At 40.8% G+C, this 21,744-nt stretch overlaps 2 protein-coding genes across 15 annotated transcripts in view; both read right to left on the bottom strand.

Moving 5' to 3' along the window:
- Positions 1-882: 882 nt before the first annotated feature.
- On the bottom strand, positions 883-14,201 carry WDSUB1 (WD repeat, sterile alpha motif and U-box domain containing 1). The gene is made up of 11 exons (XM_053471328.1): positions 14,146-14,201; positions 12,860-13,267; positions 12,165-12,349; positions 11,442-11,534; positions 10,653-10,746; positions 7,055-7,088; positions 5,842-5,882; positions 4,216-4,326; positions 3,819-3,991; positions 2,499-2,639; positions 883-1,085 (listed from the first exon to the last, which is right to left on the bottom strand). The coding sequence occupies exons 2-11, from the start codon at positions 13,255-13,257 to the stop codon at positions 910-912; spliced, it is 1,446 nt and encodes a 481-aa protein (XP_053327303.1). The 5' UTR covers positions 13,258-13,267; positions 14,146-14,201; the 3' UTR covers positions 883-909.
- A 2,128-nt stretch (positions 14,202-16,329) lies between these two features.
- The window catches only part of BAZ2B (bromodomain adjacent to zinc finger domain 2B), a 92,974-nt gene continuing 87,559 nt past the window's right edge, over positions 16,330-21,744 (bottom strand). For 10 of the 14 annotated variants that reach the window (XM_053472205.1, XM_053472203.1, XM_053472198.1 and 7 more), the window contains 9 exons: positions 21,381-21,642; positions 21,103-21,258; positions 20,722-20,882; positions 20,020-20,330; positions 19,507-19,642; positions 19,263-19,409; positions 18,716-18,972; positions 18,471-18,614; positions 16,330-17,791 (listed from right to left, as the gene is read on the bottom strand). In XM_053472205.1, the coding sequence (XP_053328180.1) occupies positions 17,638-17,791; positions 18,471-18,614; positions 18,716-18,972; positions 19,263-19,409; positions 19,507-19,642; positions 20,020-20,330; positions 20,722-20,882; positions 21,103-21,258; positions 21,381-21,642 (1,728 nt within the window). In that variant the 3' untranslated portion in view covers positions 16,330-17,637. The remainder of the gene's footprint in view (positions 17,792-18,470; positions 18,615-18,715; positions 18,973-19,262; positions 19,410-19,506; positions 19,643-20,019; positions 20,331-20,721; positions 20,883-21,102; positions 21,259-21,380; positions 21,643-21,744) is intronic. The other 4 variants (XM_053472207.1, XM_053472210.1, XM_053472212.1 and 1 more) reach the window with 1 other exon arrangement.

Consider the following 21,744-nt stretch of genomic DNA (forward strand, 5'->3'; position numbering starts at 1 on the left):
TGAGTATTAAAGTACTTACAAAATACTTTAATATACTTTAGTATGCATTCATCTTTTCAGACACTCACTCTTTAAATGATCTGCAAATAAAACGTACCCCCGGCCAGTCGGCCACGCGGTTGTGTCCCCTGTGATTTGGGGCCCTTTGGCTTTGGTTCAAATATTAATCGATAGGCATGTTAATTGATATACTCCAATATCGTACCGTAATTCTTCTTGGATTCTGGACGCTATTTTAACCTTTTTACATCACTACAATATTTTCATGAAAAATAAGACAAAAAAAGTTTTGGGATTTGCCACACAATAAAACATAAATACAAATTCATTATTGTCATTAAATAATGAACACAAAACATAAACCCAATGAGAGCGTAGGAATTGTGGAGTGAAATTACTTTGTTCATTTTATTATTACACATCACACTTTAATTAAATTAACACAATATTAAATTCACTAGAAGAATTTACAAAGGAAAAAATGTCCTCTTCAAACACGATATCTTAAAATCTCTTTGTGGAAGTTGGGTGTGAGAATTAGTGCAAAATCCTGCCATAGCCGTAACATTTCCAAGTAATGATAAAAATAAGACAAACAGCCTGTTTTGGGGTGTATTATCTGCCATGAATGGCTTCTCATCTGTGAGACGGAATGTGTATTTAAATACTAGTTTCTGCTTTATCCGGATTCCTTGGTGAAATGCAGAAAAATATAAATGGCTGGTGATTACAGTTATACCCAAACTGAGTATTTATAGTACATTTTTATTTGACCCCCTCCATAAAGAAATCAAAGTTTGAAAAGCTTTTAGGAACAGAAGTATTTCAAGTTTTACAGGTCTGTCTTCATTTTCAGAGAGAATCGTTACGTAGTAGTTACATGGGATGGGATCTCCTGGCTGGTAGCCATTACTTACATGTCATCATTTGCAGTTCACTTGTGGCTTGTGTCCAGCGGTTCAGGGCCATTTTTAGTGTCCTGTTAGGTGTTAGAAGAAGATTCTCCAGAGGAAGGTTGGTCATGGGACTTGTCCGCTTAGTACTGATCCAATTTTCTATTGCAGTTCTTTCATAGGAATAACCATCTGAAAAGTAAATGAACAAAGATAACATGGCATGTCTGATTCATACAATAACTCTGTACATTATATATGTTTGGTTTAGTAATGATGTAGAAGAGGTGAAACTCAAGGTAAGATCAGGCACGGCCAAACCCATAGGCCAGGTGAACTGAGCCAAGCTAGGCGTTGGGCTTAAACCCCCACATCAGCTTGCCCTGTTTATCATCGTGGTGTTACCATCCAACGTAATGTAAATGTGATGAATAAATACCCAATACTGCACTCTGTGGGGTAAAAAGGTGTTCAGCAAAAGTCGTTTTACAAGCAGAGGTCATTTCTGGTCATCTAGCTGGCGTATAATTATTATTCTAGTATATAATGCACTATTCTATTTTATTGAACCTTTTAATCCACACACAAAACATTTAGTATTAGGCAAACATGACTTTTTCATTTTCAAGGTTAAATATAATATCGTTCCACTTATTATTATTATTGCCTCCTGACTCGCACATTGTTACTAACACATTATTCCCTTTGCGATCAGATGTTTGGCAGAAGCAGTGATAGGGAGACGGAGTGAAGAATTCTCAGTACAAATGCATTTCCATTCATGGAATAAATAATCCCCCCCCCCCCCGAGCGTTTGATAAGTGAGAAGAAAAAGAGATCCTGAGCAGATCTTTCTCTTCATTAATTACATTTCAATGTGAGCTTCAAATTGTTTTGTGAACATCCATCACAGATCTGTCAGCCATAATGTGAGCCCCCAGTCGCTCCGCGGCTTTCTTGTGTAAATAGGAAGCTAAGAAACAATGTCGTGACTTGCTGGTAAATTGTCGCTGAGAATCTGTCTGAAATTCTCATACGTGGCTGGAAAATAAATGACCTCCTAGTCTATCGCCACACGTCGTTAATATGAAGAGCATCAAATAAATGTATTAAATGGCTTCCTACACAGAACAAAGCACAGGGTATACAACAGCCAGGTTGGTATAAAATGCTGATAGGACTATTTTTAAGTAGCGACGTATTCAGGCTTGACCCCCAGCTGCCCCTCTGCAGGGTACTGGGATGGGACATCGTATCCTGGTGCTCCGTCTCTTGAAGACATGTGACGGTGGATAAAGCGGTGGCAGAGAGGCTGATGCCCCCCACCCGTCCTGCCCCCTGAGGCCAGGGCCAGAGTACATCATTGCTTTTAAGGTCAAACCGTTCATAAAATCTGTACACTTGTCAAACTTTGCCTATTATTATTATTATCACTACTCACAACACCTGGAGGCAGGGCCAGTAAAACCACTGTCCACAGGGATCAGACATCGCAAGGTTTATCACAAAGGCTCGTAAGTGAAAATATTTTGTAGACTCTGATATTAAGAGTCGCTATTTCTTTATCCCAAACTGTAAAAGCTGTTATCATCCAATACATGTTACCTGATGCCATTACAGGATCCTTCATCACCTCCCAAGTGATAGGGCAGAGAAATTCCTCCGGGACGCTGCCAGAAGCCATCTTCATTTTGCTCTTTACCTCTTCAATTTTCCTTAAGATCTTATTCCGCAAGCCAAGGGACTCTGCAAATTGGGTTCAAATAAATTAATATTCTCTGTTCAAAGCAGAGTTAAGGAGCAATTACACAGAAAAGGTCCCTTCTCTGGATTTCCTATCTTCAGCAAACTCTTTATCCTTTTTTTTCTCTGCTTTCTGCCTCTTTCGGTCTTTTTTCCCTTCTGTTGTATTCTTTCTTTTGTCTCTTTAGTTGCGCCTCACTCACGGACACCTTTTCCTCACCTTTTTGTATTTCCATTTTTTGGAACTTGCTTGTCTGGGTTTTACATTTCTCATCCTCTTTCAAACTTATATTCTGCCCCCAACATACACACGTCCAAATATAAACCAAAAGCACAAATATTAATTAAATAATTGGGAGCGTGTGACTTGGTTCTGGTGGTAAAAGGGTTAAAATTCACTGTCTGCCCTAGACCGGAAATAGCGATAAAAAAAAAAATATCCACCCTTAATACCACCTGCAATTAACTATAATGATATAACTAATTTAACGCTGCCACCACCAAAACAATTTATAAATGGGGTGTCTTGGTCCCCCAAATTAGATTAAAAACCCACACAATATGCTTTACCATAATAATTATGTGATTTCACATTACCAATAAAATGGTCTAATCAGGTAACGAGTCTTTACCAGACAAAGGCAGAACTTAATAAAGGAATATTTATTATGAACAAAAAATAGTCACAGTGCATACAAAAAAAATGATAAAAAGATTTATATACGCACACATATACACACACACACAATATATATATATATATATATATAAATGTCTGTGTGTGTGAATACACATATAAATACATACACACACAGATATATATATAGTCATCCTAGTTCATTGACAGTGTACGCAAAAAAATTATGTCATGTGATGTCATGTGGCAAAGAGGGAGGATGATTGCCACACCTTGCGGGACCCGGTCGGATCGCCACTTCATGGGACAGGTGATGAGAGGTATGGACCCATCAGAGACCCGGGGTCTTAGAGCAATTGCTCCGTGTGTTCTGCCATTAATCCGGCATTGTCTGTGTTCCCTGTGCAGCCTTCAATCATTTGAATGAAACAGTGTCCTCTCCTGTACAGGACAAACTATTACCCCAATACTCCAAATGCAGATACCTGGGGCAAATACCTACTCCGTGACAGGAGGACATGTAATAATCGGCGTGGTGTTCTTACCTATTTTGAGATCTAGCAGCAGGCTGTCCTTTGTCAGGTTCACTAGTTCTTTCCCATCAATGTTATTCGCCTGGAAAACGTTTCCCACTTCCGATAGACCTTCTTTAGACAGCCAGGTCTGGACATCTTCCTCTGACCAGCCGTCGATACGCGACACTGCCCTGCTGTGTATTCTGCCTACTGGGGGGAAATGGTTAATTAGTAATTATATATACACACACACACACACGCACACACACACACACACACACACACAATGTTTTAAATAAATAAACTCATATTTAAATATCCATTGACCCGAGGCAAGTATCTAGAACCATTTTTATCATATGAAACATGAAATGGCAGACTAAGTTGAAGCGATAAATGAGGTAAACAGTAATACAAACATCAGGACGTGCCTTCTGAGTCATGCTCCTGTTCCATTTTCCAGATGGCTACGGTCTTGTCCATGGATCCCGTGGCTAGCAGTGGATGGCTGGGAGCGAGGGCACATGCTGTGACGTATCTGTGGGGAAATAAAGCAGATCTCATTGCATTTATCAAACACGTTGAAACAGGTGGCTGTCAGCAGATACTAATCGTGCGTGGGAGATTATCGCCTTAACGCAGATATTATTATTACTATTAATATAATTTATTTATATAGCGCCAACAGTTTACGCAGCGCTTAATACAATACATATATCCAAGGGGTATGACAGACTAAGACAAACCAATGCATTAGGTGGAGAGAGCCCGGCTCGCAAGCTTACAATCTAGATACTGAACAATAACAAAAACCCTCCCTTTCCTCGAGGCTGACACTTCTTTTCCGGGTCGCTCTGCCACCGCTGGGTCTGAAATGTAAAATTCCCAACGTGTGCAGGGATCAGATTACCGTTAGAACCGTTTAATCCACACGCATATTACTCTGCATAGAAATTCTCATGTGTTTTGCTGTAAAGGTGACCACATCATCTCCCCGAACGCACTATGCAGATACAAAAGCCAACCCCAGCGAGCTCCTCCTGCGTGATGCAAAGTTAATGTGGGGAGATTCGTGAAAAAAATAAAAAACCATAACTTATTAAATATGACTATCAATAAAAGTATATTTGAAAAGAGAGAGAGGTTAAAAACCAAGAGATAGAACAACCATCACCAATACACCAAAGCGTGCGGATATTCAGCAGCAGAGTATCCAACAACTACCTCTGATGAAGTACCACGCAAGGGTATTTATTGCACATTTATTGTACCAGCTGCACAAATGGTGGACATTTAGTCCCTTATGAAGCCGGTGCATGTCAGTGAAAAGCAACTTGGGTGTTTTGTTCTGTTGGGTGTCCCGTCACATATACATTATTCAATTCAGCATTATCAAAAATACACAAGGATCTTGGGCGCACTCAGCATTGCAATATATACTATATGCACAGAATTATTGGGACACGACCATTACACCAACACAGATTTTTAGGACATCGCTGTAGGGGATATACCAAGACATTTTGGAAAATGTGCTGCTTCCATCTTTGCGGGAACAGTTTGGGGAAGGCCCTTTTATATTCCGCATGGCTGCGCCACAGCGCAGAAAACAAGGTCCATAAAGATATGGCTGGATGAGTTTGCTGGGGAAGAACTTGGCCGGCTGCAGAGAGCCCTGACCTCAACCCCATCAAACACCTTTGGGATGAACTGGAATGGAGATTGTGAGTCGGGCATCTCGTCCAATATCAGTGCCTGACCTCACAGACGCTCTACCGGATGAATGCGCAAAAATTCCCACAGAAACTCTCCAATGTCTTGTGGAAAGAGTGGAAGCTGTTATAGCGGCAAAGGAGGGACCAACCGCATATTTATGTCTTTGTATCTAGAACGCGATGTCCTCAAAGTCCCTGTTGGTGTAATGGTCAGGTGTCCCAATACTTTTGTCCATCCAGTGTAGGTTGAACCAAGATGATATATTCGGCTGGTCCGCCAAATTAACCCCCCACCAACCACCAACAGCCTTCCCCCTTACTGCGCCAAATACACTGACCGTGTGTGATGAGTCAGGGTGTGAAGAACGCATCTGGCTTTCTGGGGAAATAAAAAATACAGACCTCATATTAACGCTAAGCTCTTTCTACAAAAGTAATTTTATTATAAACTTAAAATACAGAAATCCTGCTGAAACCTCTGCATTTATAATAAACAAAAAAAGCCTTTCGGCACTCAGAAGGGCTCAAATATTGTTTCTGAGTATCTATTAAAATCTTTGGCCTTAATGTATGGACTGGTCAGTTACGCGCTTGGTAGGGTCGCGAAGCAGTGACCTTTTTTTACGCCATGTTTTTTGCACCAAAACCTTCTTTTCCCAGCTCATACTCGCTCCCTGATGTAACATCACTCCTTTCCGGGATCGTCTCACCCGCACTTACAACCCCTCTGCTAGCTTTTGTCTCGGTGAGAAGGCAGGTGTTCAGCGATGATCAAGTTCTATCCTGTTCTGGATTAGAGAACAGATCCTGATCCAGTGTGACTTCCATGGCTCGCTTACAAGGAGCCCACGGCACAGACATTCCCTCGAAGGGTGGGGAGGCCGGTGTATGCGGCAAAAGCACCCGCCTTCCGCGAAGTCTGACATACAGCTTGTGAATGCGCTTTAAACTCTCATGTGTGAGCTCAATGTCAGTACATCTGGGGGAATATATATATATATATGTAATTATAAATATATTATTCAAAGCCCCTTTAATTCCACGTGGAATCCTCGGGGCAGACAACGCAGACTAAAAGTCCTGTTACTGAATTGTAAGAATGTCATCTGATAATAAATGTAAATATTGGTTTGAGATATATATTAAATAAGCCTAAAAAGAATCGGTTGATGACATTTTTTTTTATTAGAACACTATTGTGTGGAGATCAGATTGGGTGCAACAGTTTTTAGGACTCAGGGACTCTATTGTGAGAAATATTGTCTGCTCCTCGTACTGCACAATAACGCTACATAGGGGTGAATTATCACCATTATTACAAGGCATAGGGGTGAGATCAGGGTGTGGGAACACGGACAGCTCCCTTCCACCCCATTTATTAATGCTTACATCACCCAATACAAAATTAACATCTTTGCTCAATGAATAAAATCTTCTTATTTTAAACATATCATTTGGTGATATATATATCTATACGCCAGCATTTGTTTCCATAACGCAAAGACCCCTCTAACACTTTAAGCATCATGTGAATCAAGACGCGATACTTACTACTTTGTAGATGATAACAGATTTGTCAACGGACCTAAATATATTAAAAAAAAAGAAGATAGGGTTAGGATACAAATGAGAGATATGAATGATTACAAAACGTTTTGAGATTGCTCTGTCCCGAAACCCCCCAAAAAAACATCACTTCTGTAATTTAAAAGTTTTTTTAAACTTGCAGTATTTGGTTCGGCCATGAGATTTTGAGTGTTTTTACCAGATTTACACAGAATAAGCTAAGTAACTGTGTGCTTCGAGTGGCCGATTCGTGAATCCCGGCTGCGGACTGTGCAAACAGGCCAAGGACTGGATCGGTCAAGATGCGGCCGTTGTATTGTGACAGGTATCTTAATTCCCACAATACCTGATTACCCTACAATTTGCCAATAGGCCAGAGAAGATTTTTTTGGTAAGGTGCTAATGGCTTGAACCAGCCCGGCTCAACTGAAATAGTAACATTCTGGTATTTATTAAATGTATTGAGGAACATTCTGGCTGTATTGGAACCATGGGGCTATGGCCACATTTAAAAAAAAAAGGTGTTAAATTAAGTTGATATTCAGGAATTTTGTTTTTACATGAACCCCGCTGTATTAATATGATCATCAGAAACATATTATTTACCCCAGATAATAAATTATATCTCTCTCTTTTTATGTGTGTTTATTCACCAGCATTACTAAAATATCTCGCTGACAGATGGCTTCGTTCACCTGAAGAACTTCTTATCTAATTATCATGAAAGTAAACATTGAAAAATGCAAGCTAAGCGACCATGTTCACCTACATGAATGACAATGTGAGTATGCAGTTTAACGGCATATTATACAAAACTAGTTTGAGAAGATGACCAAGAACAGACGGCCGCTCCATGGCCTGTCCTACGGTGGGTCCAATTTTGGGAGTCACCTTTACAGTTTGAGTCACCTTTACAGTTGGTTAAATACGACGCATAACCTGTCCTACTGCGCGCCCCCGCTTGGACTCAAACTTGTTTTGTATGGCATTTCACCCTTTGGGGATCTCTTGGTGCTCACCCCAAGTGTAAAGGGGAGTCTGGACGTGGATCAACTTGCTCTCCTTTGCCTAGAAGGATACCGAACGGCCCTTACTGAAGGCCGAAGAGTATGTCTGGGGTTTTTGGTTCCCTTGTGCACAGAAGGTTTGCCTTGCACGTCGGCTCCATGGGCAGGATCAGACTGATATGTTGATGGAGATTTTTCCTCCGTAGTGGCTCAGGAGAGCTCACCTGCTCGGTAAAAATCATCTTTACCCCCATGATAATCCATTGGGAGCAATGCTGCTGCTTCTGAGAACGTGGCATCTGTAGCCTTAGGACCCATCGGCTCTCCTGCTCCTCCTGGCAAACTGTATGTATATCTGTAGCCATATATATTACATCGGTCATTTCCTTTTAATGATTGGGTATAAGCTATTAATACACAATTTTACCCGCAATCATTCCTTTTCATCCTCCAAACCCTTTAAAAATACAGTTTTAACTTGAAAAACTCCCTACTCGTTTTTACACAATCAACAAAATAAGTTCTGCTTTTGTCGGTAAGCAGGAAACACGCGGGCTCGGGGCGGAGGCTCCTTTTGGTTTGCGGTAACATGGTGACATTTTTCTGGTTTGTGGCTTTTTAGACACATGTCAAGGAAATGTTATTGAAAACAATGTTTTTAGCAGAAAATTAACTCTCTGAATACTGTTACAGTGTACAATGCATTACAGAGCAGCTTTGCGGCACCAGGATTAGTGTTCCTTTTCCGAGTTTCTATTTCTCCATCTTCAGAGAGTCCGTGGCGTCTGAGGAAGTCTTTGGGGTCTCGGCTCAACCCGCTCTTGTTTGAGCAGAAAGTTAAGGACATGTGCTTATGTTCTACAGTATCTGAGAAGCGCTTCTCCCTCTTGACCTCTAGTTAGACTTTATTTTTGACAATCGCTTCCGTTATATTTCAAGCTACTAAGTGCTGGGCAGATGGCATTTTCTGCGCTCAATTCTATATTGAGTTTTTTTAATACATTCTGCCCAGTACATGTACATTCTGGAAAAGTAGAAAGATGCATTTGCTTCAGAAGCGAGTTTTGTATCTAAGAGGAGCATCTTGTGTCCTGAATAGTGATTCAAGGTATAAGGAGTAGAGCGATTCCATCAGCGAGACGAGTATCTTGTCAGAAGGATGCAGGAAGGGTCATCCGCCATTTGGAACCATAGATCAAAGAATTCTATACGATGCACATCGTAGGGAAAGTGATGGCCAACTATATAGAATTCTTTAACTCAGGGAATGAATAAAACACGATGGGCAGCTTAGTTCTGACTACTTCGTCCTCATGCCTGATGATTTATGTGTCTTATCAGCACGTACTTCTGACTGCCAAACCTCAAACTCTGCTCAGGAACAATGACACTTATTAAAAAAAAAGGATCTTTGACCCACGCGGAGACAACGTTCCTTAATCAGACATTGTAACAGATATGAGTCGGCTTCAACAATAATATTAAGAAAACATTTGTTTGGGTTTATCAAAGTGTTTGGTTACAAACGCACGGATTAATAACGTCCATCTGCATCCGATCACAGAGCATCGTTACAAATATTCGACTGCAGGATGTGGCAAGAGACGAAATCAATCTGAGGTTGTGAAATATGGTTTCAATTTAAAGGAGAACACTCCAGCGGGACTTATACTGTATATTTATATCGGTATCACTTCATGTAATCTTACGTAGTTTTATAATGTCTCCTACTGCATCGCGTACGGGGTTCCACTGTCTTAATCTAACAGATGATATGCGTCTAACGACGTGTATAGAACGAAATGACTACCTAACAATGACATAAAGCACAGCAAATTTGGGATCGTGGGAGCAAAACATTTGAGATCACATAAAACGGGGAACTCCAAGTGAGGAACTAAAGTTTAATGTAACCATCATAATCGAAACATTTTAATTAAAAGGTAAACTAGCCTGCAATTCACGTTGTATTCTATTCCCAAAATCCCCTATCCCCTGATGACCGGTTACAAAATATTCTGCTAAACATACGTGTAAACCATGTGCATAATGTATGTAGATGGCTGGATATCTATACAATCTATAGTAATGAATTCCATAACAATAATACGGCTATAGCAGGAACCCCGGATGCTTTTTACAAACACAAAGCGGCTGAGGCCCTCTGGTGTTACAACTTTGCAAAATGTAACATTAGAGGGCAGTGTCTGAAGTCACATGTACCAAAAGACACTAAAAGAACCCTGAAAACCGTATTTACGTGGAGATTTCAGAACAATTTACATGTAATTAGTGGGTGCGTTCCCCCTGTTGCTACGGCGATTTCTATAGCTGGCTCATCCACGCTCATCTGGGAGAGAGTAAAAAATCCCTGCTTTTTCCCTACTTACAAAATAATGTCTGGGATTGAAAAATGACCCCAAAGGGCAATCATATTCCACACGGCAGACATGTCCTCAGCATTTTTTTAATGTATTTTCATCAGAATTAGAAGGGACCTCTCCGCTATCATATGCATTAAAGTGCACTTCAAACCAAAAAGAATCACTATATTAACTGTAACTGTTACCTCTTACCCGGAGACAAGCGTTTGACCATCAGAAGAGAGAGAGCAGCACAGAACGGGAGCAGAATGTCCACCGACTGTCACTTTACACCACATTTCAAAACCTAAAAGAAAATGTAAAAAGCTTTGTAGTCGGCTCCAGCGTTCACTCTATTAAAATGCAAAGAGTGTACTTCATGGTAATAAGCAGGAAAAATAAGGATCCTATGGTTCCCTCAGGGCTGGAACCACGGGTACAGCTAAGTGCCCCCTCAGCCCATTGCTTCCACCCCAGTAACATACAAACTCACATACACACCCACTCACCACAACACATACACACTCACTTACACTAGAACACACTCAACTCCATCACACCCTTACCTTCGCTGCATTCATTCCGTACCCTCCGTCTGTGCGAACAGGCCAGTCCAAGTTGGAGCGGCACTGAAGGTTTTTTGACCAGCCCAGGGAACAACTGCCCCCAGCTGCCCCTTTGGGTCAGCCGGCCCCTGCGTTTCGGTGAATTTTGCACCTCCTAACCCGCGCAGTGACCTGTTTTATGGTGTATTAATCCTTCCAATACAGCTAAACTAAAAATAAATAACAGGTGATTAAGACTGATCCATTCTGTTGGTTACCACAAGGCGGTATAATAAGGAGTCGGGGTGTTTGTCTAGTAGATTGGGGCTCAGATAACAAAGCGAGAAATAAAATATTGTAATCTGATGCTAGCGACAAAAACTATTGGGAGCTCCCCTTTAAAGTGCAGCACAAGCATGTTTTTGGATCTGTTCTTCTGATTTTGCTCATCACGTACCTCTCACATTACTGAATGAGATCAGCCACAATCTGATTTTGTTGTCTTGCCCACACGATGCCATTTGGAAACATTCAATGCCGCGTTCCGCGTCTGGAAAACAAAGCAGTTATAATATTATAACAGTTGGAATCACTGATACGATAGCACGCTATCATTATTACCGACCGCATGTTACAGAATACACCGGAAATTCTAAACGCCTGCAACAAATAAATTACTAGAATAGCTAAAACACATTACTTTTCTGTAAAAAGAGAATACCCACTGATGATGGGCTAAAAAAAAAAATCAAAAGACTTGTTTAAAGAATCATTTTTAAATTAAACAATGTATATGAATGGGTTTATGTTTTTTGCCTAGGGTCTAACTCAAACCATATATTAATAAGAAGGTAATATGATTTATTGATGATTCATTTATATATGATTTAATTCTGCCATGATGTAACTTGAGGTCTGGTCTTCGATAGAAGCTTGGCATTGTTGATGTAAAATGAGAACCACCTGCACATGGGTTTCTATGTTTAAACGCACAGCATTAGTAACAGATTTTGTACCTCTATTGCTAACCTTTCACCCCAACGAGGATCCCTGACGATAAATACTGCTAGATATCAGTCCTGATATTAAAGATGAGGGTCCCCGACATTGCGTGAAGAAGCCAAAAAACAGCAGACACCTCAAGTTAAATTCGGTTTATTTTTGAAAATCTGTTATTTACCAAATATTGGTTGCGAAGAAAAGTTGCAGCACGTGACGCCCAAGTCGTGCGCTTTCTCGTTGTGTAAACACTTCATGTTCTCGTCCCAGGCTGTTATGTCTCCACACGACGAGCCAGTGACAAAAAAATTGCCCCTGGGAGAAAAGGCACATGCCACCAGCGAGCCGTCCTTCACGAAGCTCGACCTGCAGACAAGAAGCATTTAGGATAAAATCTCAACGACAGCATTCCTCGTGCAACCTCCAAATATTACCCACCGGATACGCGGCGGCGGCAGATCGCGTGGCACATTAGCCCTTGTGCCAGATGGCCAGTCTGGGCCTGTTCTGGACAGCTTAGGGGGTATATCTAAAGAGCGTTTCTGGTGCTGGCCATAGCAATCAAAGGAATGTTTCTGTAGATTGATAGAAATGAGCGAGAGGAAAGGACACAGGACGACGCGAGATGTTTATCGAGTGTCCGCTCTCATCTGCACTAAGTGAGTGTGAAGAACTATAGTTTCAGGAGGTATCTTTAGACCTGGTGCCTGCTAATATACGGCATAATGCCGGCCTTTTGGCTCACCGAGCGATGAAGCCACCATCTACTGGCGAAACCCAACGTCGGAGACCAATCTGATAATTCTATTCCATGAATGGTAAAGCTCCCCAGTAAACATTCTGTCCTGAAGACCGAGATTATTAGTTAACACTTACCTGTGAAGCTTCAATAACGGCAAATCCCACAGGACCACGGCGCCGTCGGCCGCACCGGATACCAGATACATGGAATTGGGTGAAAACCTGCAGACTCTCACTGCGCTGCCGCTCGGCTGCTCCAAGGTAGACAACATCTTCCCATCCTTCATACTCCACACGATGGTTTTACCGTCCGTGGAGCAAGATGCCAGGATGGGCTTATCCTCCGAGAAGCAGCAACAGTGCACTCCGTACGTGTGTCCTCTCAGCGGAGAGAACGGCGCCTCTTTGAAGTCCTTCAAGGAGTAAATCCGGATGGTTTTATCCAAGGAACACGTAGCGAGGAAGGAGTCGGAGAAGGCACAGGCGTTCACGTCATCGGTGTGATCGGCGATGGTGTGAATTAATTCCCCCATTCTAATCGGTCTACAAGAGGCAGGAAGAATGGAAGGTTAGCGGTGTCTGTGTGTTATTAGTGTAAGCGCATTGTGTGATTTAGATGTAGATCGGATCACATTTTATGAACAGCGGGGCCGGTGTCCTGGCTCTGTTAGGGCCACTACGCAAAGGGGTGATTCAGCAGATGATTATAGCAGATGCATGCTGCAGGGCTGCCTTGCGTGATATGCTTTTTCCCAGTAGCCATGCGGTCACCATGCTGTATCATTCTGCATGAGTCAGGCGGGGCGCATTGGGCATTACACGGGTGATATGTGATGTCACAACTACACCCACATTTTACATCACGGACTTCAGGACATGGGGCAGAATATCAGCAAACATAGCATGGCATCAACAGAAGACTGCCTCTGCTTGAGGTTTCTTGCATACATACCTCCCAAGTGTCCGGTGTTAGGAGGCACAGTCCCTCGCCTGCCCCTCATTCATACTCTGAAGCCTCTCTTTGCTGAATGTTTGGTATATTAGTGCATTACAGCGTGCTGCAGAAATTGTATTGGGAAGCCCCGCTTACACCCCAAAAACCGTTTAGAAGATGTGGCGCAGGCCGCGGTTATAGACACTTTGTGCGTAATTAGTGGGGCCCTGATATACACAGTGGGTGACACCACACTTACACCAAAGCCATGTGAGCCCCTAACCTGCCTCATAATTAAACTAAACTCTCCAATAACACTATTTCTAATGTATATCTAATTATACTGAACTATAGCGTATAAAAGCACGATAAACCGTTAAACCTGTGTCCATAAACACAGTAACAACACACACTAGCAACACAACACAAAACAAAACAAAACAAAACAAACAAACAACCAACAACACTAACAAACACATAACTCTACCACATACGACGCGGCGGGGGGCTGCTATCATTGCCTGGGCTTTCCCCACATGTCCCGTAAAGGGGTGGAGTGGGCGGGGCATAAGACCGGTCTATTTATTATTAGGCCTTTTGGTAGCATGGATGTATTTTCAGACACTAACCATTCAGGATATCAGAGAGCGAGAACACCGGATTTCCGCGTTGCGCTGCTCCTCACTGCATCCGTTTCTAAGGTTTAGAAATATAACTCCCCCTCCCGTAACGGTGCGAAGTGGGACAGTCCGGACCCCGTTGCATAGAGCGCTTGATTTACACAGCGACTGGAAAGTGCAAGGGGCGGGGCCTGCGGCTCCCTGACATCATCAACCTTGTGCCTGTCAGTGTCATGTTCAGGCACCACCCGGTGCTGTGTAACTAAAACTAATAAACTTTATCAATTCATTCTGTGCAAACACAATGCAAAAATTTATATATATTATTTGTATACGGCTGCGGTGTACAACACGATAAAAATAAAAATGCTAAACATCTGGGGTTATAATTAGCATGCAGGGCACAGGTTGGCTCATCACCCTGTACTTTGTAATAATAATTATGAGTCTGACATCATTTATATATAATATATATATATATAATATATATATATATATATATATACTGTATGTCCAACATATCATACCTCCCAAGTGCCTCTTTTCAGGAGCGACAGTCTCTTTTTTTCTCTCCCTATGTTCTATTTCCAGGAGAAAGCTGTAGAAGCGGTGAGTGTTCTGCTGCCTTAAAAGTCATGTTAATGAACCCAGCAGAACATATATTCAGAAATTAAACCATGTAAATAAAATCAAACCGACTTCTACATCCGGCACAGTTACTCCATCGGCTGCTCAGCAAGTCACAGGAACCCAGGGAAGGATCCCACAACACAATCCAGCACACCACACAACACCACAGCGCAACACGAAAGTGTTACAACAAAGAGTTTGGAGAATTAGGGTAAAGCGGGAACTATGTTTATGTAACACACACACATATTATATATATATATATATATGCATACACACACAGCACTGTTTTAGGCAGGTGTGCAAAAATGCTGTAAAAACAGACAAGTTTTATAGACATAATTGTTTATTCATACCCAGGGCCCTCCATTTGTTTCTGTAAGTCAAATTATGTTATATACTACTTATGTCCTGGTCCCTCATTGTACAGCGCTATGGAATATGATGGAGCAATATTAAAAATAAAAAATAAAAAAAATCATACACTTAACTATGTATACGCCTGTGAAAGAGTACATATAAGAATGGATGGTGCTTGGAAAGCAAAGGGTTTTATAAAGCTCAATTAGCCTTTTAAACTTAAACTTGGATCCGCGAACACAACGTGCCATTGGAACACAGGAGTGATGGGAGTGATAAAGGGCCATTGGAACACAGGAGTGATGGGAGTGATAAAGGGCCATTGGAACACAGGAGTGATGGGAGTGATAAAGGGCCATTGGAACACAGGAGTGATGGGAGTGATAAAGGGCCATTGGAACACAGGAGTGATGGGAGTGATAAAGGGCCTCTGTATGCCTATGAAGAGATTCCATTAAAAATCACCCTTTCCAGCTCCAATAGTCATTTACAACATTAACCCGGTCTGCTCCGGATTTCTGATCAATTTCATGTTATTTTAATGGACAAAATTCAATTTTCTTTCAAAAACAAGGTCATTTCTATGTGACCCCAAACCTTTGAACGGTAGTGCGTATATATATTTTTTTTATACGTACGTTTAGCAGGACAGGCCCACATCTCAGCTCCCCTGAGATAAAGCAGGCCCCATTTGAAATAAATCTCCAAAACAATTACGCTGCTTAAAAAAGAAAAAAAAAGTTACACGTAGTTTTGATAAATCACTTTAGTTCTGCTAAAAGCTACAAAGGTGACGATATTTCCATGGAGTGGAACAGATTATACGGCTTCTACCGATGCCCCTCTCCGTTCCTACACCAATACAATAGATCCTGCAGCAGGAATAATAAAAATGAGGTTCAAAACCAAAAAGAGCTTTTTGTTTATTTTTAACTGCCATTCACATCATTTGTAGATAATACAAAGTGTTGAAGTTTCGTATCATCGGTTGTATGCGGCAGAATACAGATGTGGGGAAAAAAACACACAAAAAATAAATAAAAAACGACAACCCGAGCAGATATTGCAAAAGTCTTTTTATTGTATCCGTGCCACACATACTAGTGAAAAAAAAACTATCCTTCTCACAACATTTTTGTTTTAAATAAAAGAACTTCAAGTACAATCGGTACAAAAAAGGTCTGATCGTTTTGCCTCCAACAGGCCACCATACCACACAGTAGATAAAACACAGTGGTCACGAATGCCTTTGTCTCGATAACTCTGTGGAGAGGCGAATGAAGGGAAATGTATCTATGAAAAAAACACTGTGTGTAGGAAATTGTCACAAGTTTATTTCACATGGATACAAATGATTATACTTTTCAATTTTTAGGCCCAGTTGGCTCAAACTCGTAAAACAAAATAGAAAAGAAAAGTAACTATGAATGAAAAAAACAAACAAAAAAAACGTATATCCCCCTACACCCTGTTTTGAAGGCAGGCACTACCAATATTTAAGGAGACTCCACAGTTTTGGTAGAGGATACTGTACAAGCTATAGAGTTCACCTGAAGACTAAAATTAAATGCTACAATCCTTCTAAGGCAGACATCATCATCAAATGTCTACAAACAATATGTACACATCATACATAAGACTTAATATAAACAATAATGAACACTATATACATATTTCTCAATTGGCTTCACCATCTTGAAATACAATTTAACTACACAAGTGATGCAGCAACATATGTAGATTTATATAAATGTACTTGTAACTCTACAGTAAAGTCCCGTTTCTGTGCTGCTCCAGCACGTCAGTGTAAACAGTTTACTTGGCTTTTTTTTATTTATTTTATTTTATTATTTTTTTATTTTTTTTAAACATTCTTCTTGTATCTTCAAGATTTAAAGCAATTTTTTTTCATCTCTAGTCTTCCTTTTCACAGAAAACGAAGATTCGGTCTATTGTGTAATTATAAATAATTCATAAAATTAAATACATTCACTAAAAAAAGCTACAAAATAACATAAAAAAATGGTCTTTATGGAACCGGAATGGAGATCCATTGCCTCGGTACAGCTCTGGCGGTTGACGATTCAGTGCGTTTTTATAAATTTTAATAGCTATTGCACTAGGACACCCCCCCCTTTGAAAATCTGTGAGTGTGTGTCCTTGTCCTATATTGACAGTAGTTGAAAAAGAAAAGAAAAACACACACAGACCAAAAAACATGGGCTCTGGTTTTGTTAGAAGTACAAACTTGACATTTATCTGTCTTTTGACAACGTATTTGTTGAGAAATATTCTAATAGTCCTCGCACCCTCTTGTAACGCGTTCACATTGCTGGTCTTCTTAAAAGGTAAAAGCTCGAAGAACACTTTCAGCTCATGTTGAAAATTTCTGTCCATCGTTTCTCAAAGTGAATCCTCATTTTGTGTCCGGCTCGACCAATTTCGGAGTCGTCTTCGTTGAAGGTTTCACAGTTGTTGAAGACAAGTCTGACATCGAGAGCAAAAGCCTCGAAATTAGAATATCTGATAAAAGGTAAAAGAACAAAAAAAGGTGTATGGAGGAGGAGCTACACAATTTTGCACAATTTATTTCTGAAGTTAACCAACAATTCTTTGGCAGAGCTGCTATAGCTGGAATGCAATTTCCATTAAGCGACTGTACCCTCTCTAACCTACTCTAGAAGGACATCTCGGGTGGGAAAGCATAAAGCCCCAGAGAGGGATACTCCGAGTCAAATGGAGTAGGATAAGTCATTTAAATACACTGAAAAAATAAGAATAAGTCATGGTATAAAACCAGTAGGCCAGGCGTCATAGATGTAATTTAAGAAGGCATTTTGCCACTAAGAGGGTGGCAGGTATGTAAAAGATCATGTCTTTTTGGTATCCCTCTAAAGATTTACATTATAAATAAAGAACCTATCACTGGCTACTTTTGTGTCACCTGATAATGGTGTTCCCAGCAAAAATTATTAATGCGCAAAAATTCAACTACAAAAATACTAGGGACTAGGAATGCAGAGTAAATGGAACAGCACCTTTAAAAAGATTCAACAGTTTATATTATTATTTGTTTTATATAGCGCCTTCATATTCTGTAGCGCCGTACAACGGTTATATAAGTTTGATATGGGCCGCACCTTAGAGAAAATGCAGAATAATAATTTGCCGAAGCACTAGGTTATGGATTGATTTTACTTACTGTCCGTTACTCAGCTTCTCTCTGATCGTGGCAAAGTCCATTGGTTTCTTGATAACTTTTTTGTAACCAGGAACAAGTTTCAAGTTTACAGGAAGTAGGAAAGGCCATGCATCCTCGTGGGACTCCATCTCAGCCAGGATCACGCTGCCAAAAACAACAAACAAGCCCGGTACACATCACACATAAATCTACATATAAGATTCCAGATCCCCAAATACTGGATCCGGGTTTCCAGGTTTACGTACCTGCACAGGGTTAGATCTTTTAAATCCTCCTTGGTGGATTTGGTTTTCTTAGACGGAGAACATTCTTGCTTTGAGGGGCTGTTGCTGTCTTCAGTCTTGCGCTTTTTGCTGTCCTTGCTACCCTTTTTTGCAGAACCCCCAGTCATTGCAGGATCTTCATCTTCTGTATCCCCTGGTGATTTTTTGCCTTTCTTTGGATCAGAACTTTTTTTGCCCTTTAGGTTAGCTTTCTTCATTTTTAGTGAATGCCCACTTGCCTGTGGAGCAAGAGAACATATTTTTCTAGATGGGTACAATTTGAGCTGGGACTGGTTCTTTCCTTATAATACAAGGTGCTAGCTAGTACAGCCTCCACAGCATGATATAGTTAATACGTGTAGTGCCAGGATATGACATCATATCTCAGCAGATAAGACGTCGGCCCTGGAGGTAAGTGTCAAGGGGTGGCCGACCTGCTGCAAAGTCCTGGCACACACGAACCTGCTCATTAAATATTTCCCCGTCAGTAATAATAATAAACAACAATACTAATAATCATATTATTTACCTTGGCAATGCAAGCAGGACAAAACCAGTCACCCTCGGGAATAGCTGTGATTTTTGGCCTATGGCAGTAAGTGTGACATCCTTTATCGCAGCCATCACATAAGAGCAGCAATTCCTCATTATCTCCTTTACGGCAAATTTGGCAGTACTGTAATTAATGGAGAGAAGATATACATTACTGTCATTGGCAGCCAAGGATACTTGTGGAGCTTCTAGCTTGTAACGAGAAGCTTAGCAACACCTACCACTTTCATGATCGACTTCTCCCATGCAATAGATTTTTGTAATTGCTGAATACACAGTGAAATTTGAGCGGCACTCCGGGCCTCGGAAAGCGCCTTCCTCCACACCTTCAATCCTGGGGCAATGTCATCTTCAGTTCTGCAAAAGAGATAATTGGATCCAGATGAGAATCGATTTTGCTTCCAGTTTCACGCCACGTAACGACACTGAAAGCCAGGCGGTGACAAAGCATAGATAAAACAGCCAATATGTACAAAGTTGATGCAAATTAATTCAACGTAGAGCACAGAGCAGCCGTCCGCTTTGAAGCTTAGTCACAATCAGATAAAAACGTAAAGATATAACTTTGCAGGATTATTGACATACAGAACGAAAACACTGTACAAAGCACCATGCAGCAGGACAATATCTGTTGAAGACACACAAGAAAAGACATATAAAACAACAAGCAAGAAAATATAGGCTCCAGAGACAAATAAGCAGGGTAATTGGTTATATTAATTTCAATGACCTACCCGTCACCATCACCACTAATAGATGGTGCAGGAGCAGGGACAGTAACTGTTCCCACATTATCCACTTTGATCTGAATGGTGGTACTTAAGGGACTCTTCAGGTACCTTCGCTCTATGTTCCTCTCCAAGTCAATCAGCCTGGTTACAGCTATATCTAGAGGGTTGTCACTCTTCCGTTCTAGAATATTTGAATTGTTTCCTTCATCTGCTGGTTGTTCCCCGTCATGTTCCATGTGCCAGTCATTGACTGATTTATGTTCATAATATACCAAGTCTTCTCTTTCAGAGGCAGGCTCTGGACACATCCACCCCTAAGCAGCAACAGATATGTTAACACCAACGTTTACAGATTTCATGTTATTTCCCGTTATCATTATAAAAACTGCCATTGACATGAAGTAAAATTATTGTATTTTGGAGATTTTCTATTATGACTTATTTACAATTAGTGGGACGTTTGGGAGACAATTTCCAGTTTTCACGTATCATCCCTCATGTAATTCCCTTGCTATGAGCTCTCTGACACCTAAATTGTGGCCTACGCTGAGTTCTAAAGATACTGCCTCCATTCTAGGTTTCAATAAACAAAGTTAAGAGGCATTTTATGGGGTGACTTTCTAATTTTAGTCTGGCCAGTCAAGCTCTGCAATGATACCTTTGGTTCCAGTCTCTTCTAATTAAACAACATTGTAAACATGATACCTTTATTTGCAGGCTAGCAGAAGCAACTCTCCGTTCAAGATCTTCCACCTGTTGTAGGACAGCCATGTCTACCTCCATTTCCTGGTCCTCCACACACCAGTTCTCGAAGATGTCTCGGCTCAAAGCACATTCTTCTGGGCTGTTCATTTCTATGAGAGTAGCTGAAATAGACGGAGCAGAGGGAAAGGATATCACGGCATTAAAGCGAAACAATCAACAAAAGGCAACAAGTTCTGCACTTAAAGCTGTTGTGAATATTATGAAAAATACTGTCATTGTTTTTGAAAGACATTGAGTTTTAAGTCAAAAGATGACATATATATAATGTCCTGTAGCTTTTGAGAGCCCAGATGTCTTTTCGTCAGATCTTTAACCACTTACCATCTTTAATTTTCAGGCAGGTCTGAGTGATATAATCCAAGTGCTTCTGTAGCTGCTTCTGTAATGACTTCTCACGGATTCCTCTGATATGAAGAACTTTCAGCAAAGATTTCAGATCCTCTGCATCTGTTATTCTCCACCAACCATACTGCATTTCTATTAGGATTACAGCAAAAAGAGCATAATTATGTTAGCGTGAAATTAAAGTAGACCTTTTATTTAAGTAGTAGGTAATCTATTCTAACCACATAGAATTTAAGCTAGAAAACTTCTTTTACCTTCTGGTATGGGTCTGGCACTCGGGAAATCTACTGGTTTGGGTAACTCCACGGCAGATGAGCATGCGGATTTGTCGCTCGGTGGCACTGGAGATTCACTTTTGTTTGCAGGAATGATTGGTGTCAAGAAGGAATGGCTGTTCCCTTCTGATAATCCAAGCCCTATTGCTGACATTGGTGATGAAAATGATAGGTTTGACGGCATGACTGTTGGTGGCCATCCACAGAACTGAAGTCCCAGCAAAGGCATTCCAGGCTTTACCTGATCAGTTAAAAATATGAAGTTTGTGAGATTTTTTTTATTGGCACATATAAAGTGGAAAAGTAAATCGTAATAAATCAATGGTGGTAAGTATTAACCTAT

This window comes from Spea bombifrons, chromosome 7, assembly GCF_027358695.1.
Source record: "Spea bombifrons isolate aSpeBom1 chromosome 7, aSpeBom1.2.pri, whole genome shotgun sequence".
NCBI classification, from domain to species: domain Eukaryota; kingdom Metazoa; phylum Chordata; class Amphibia; order Anura; family Pelobatidae; genus Spea; species Spea bombifrons.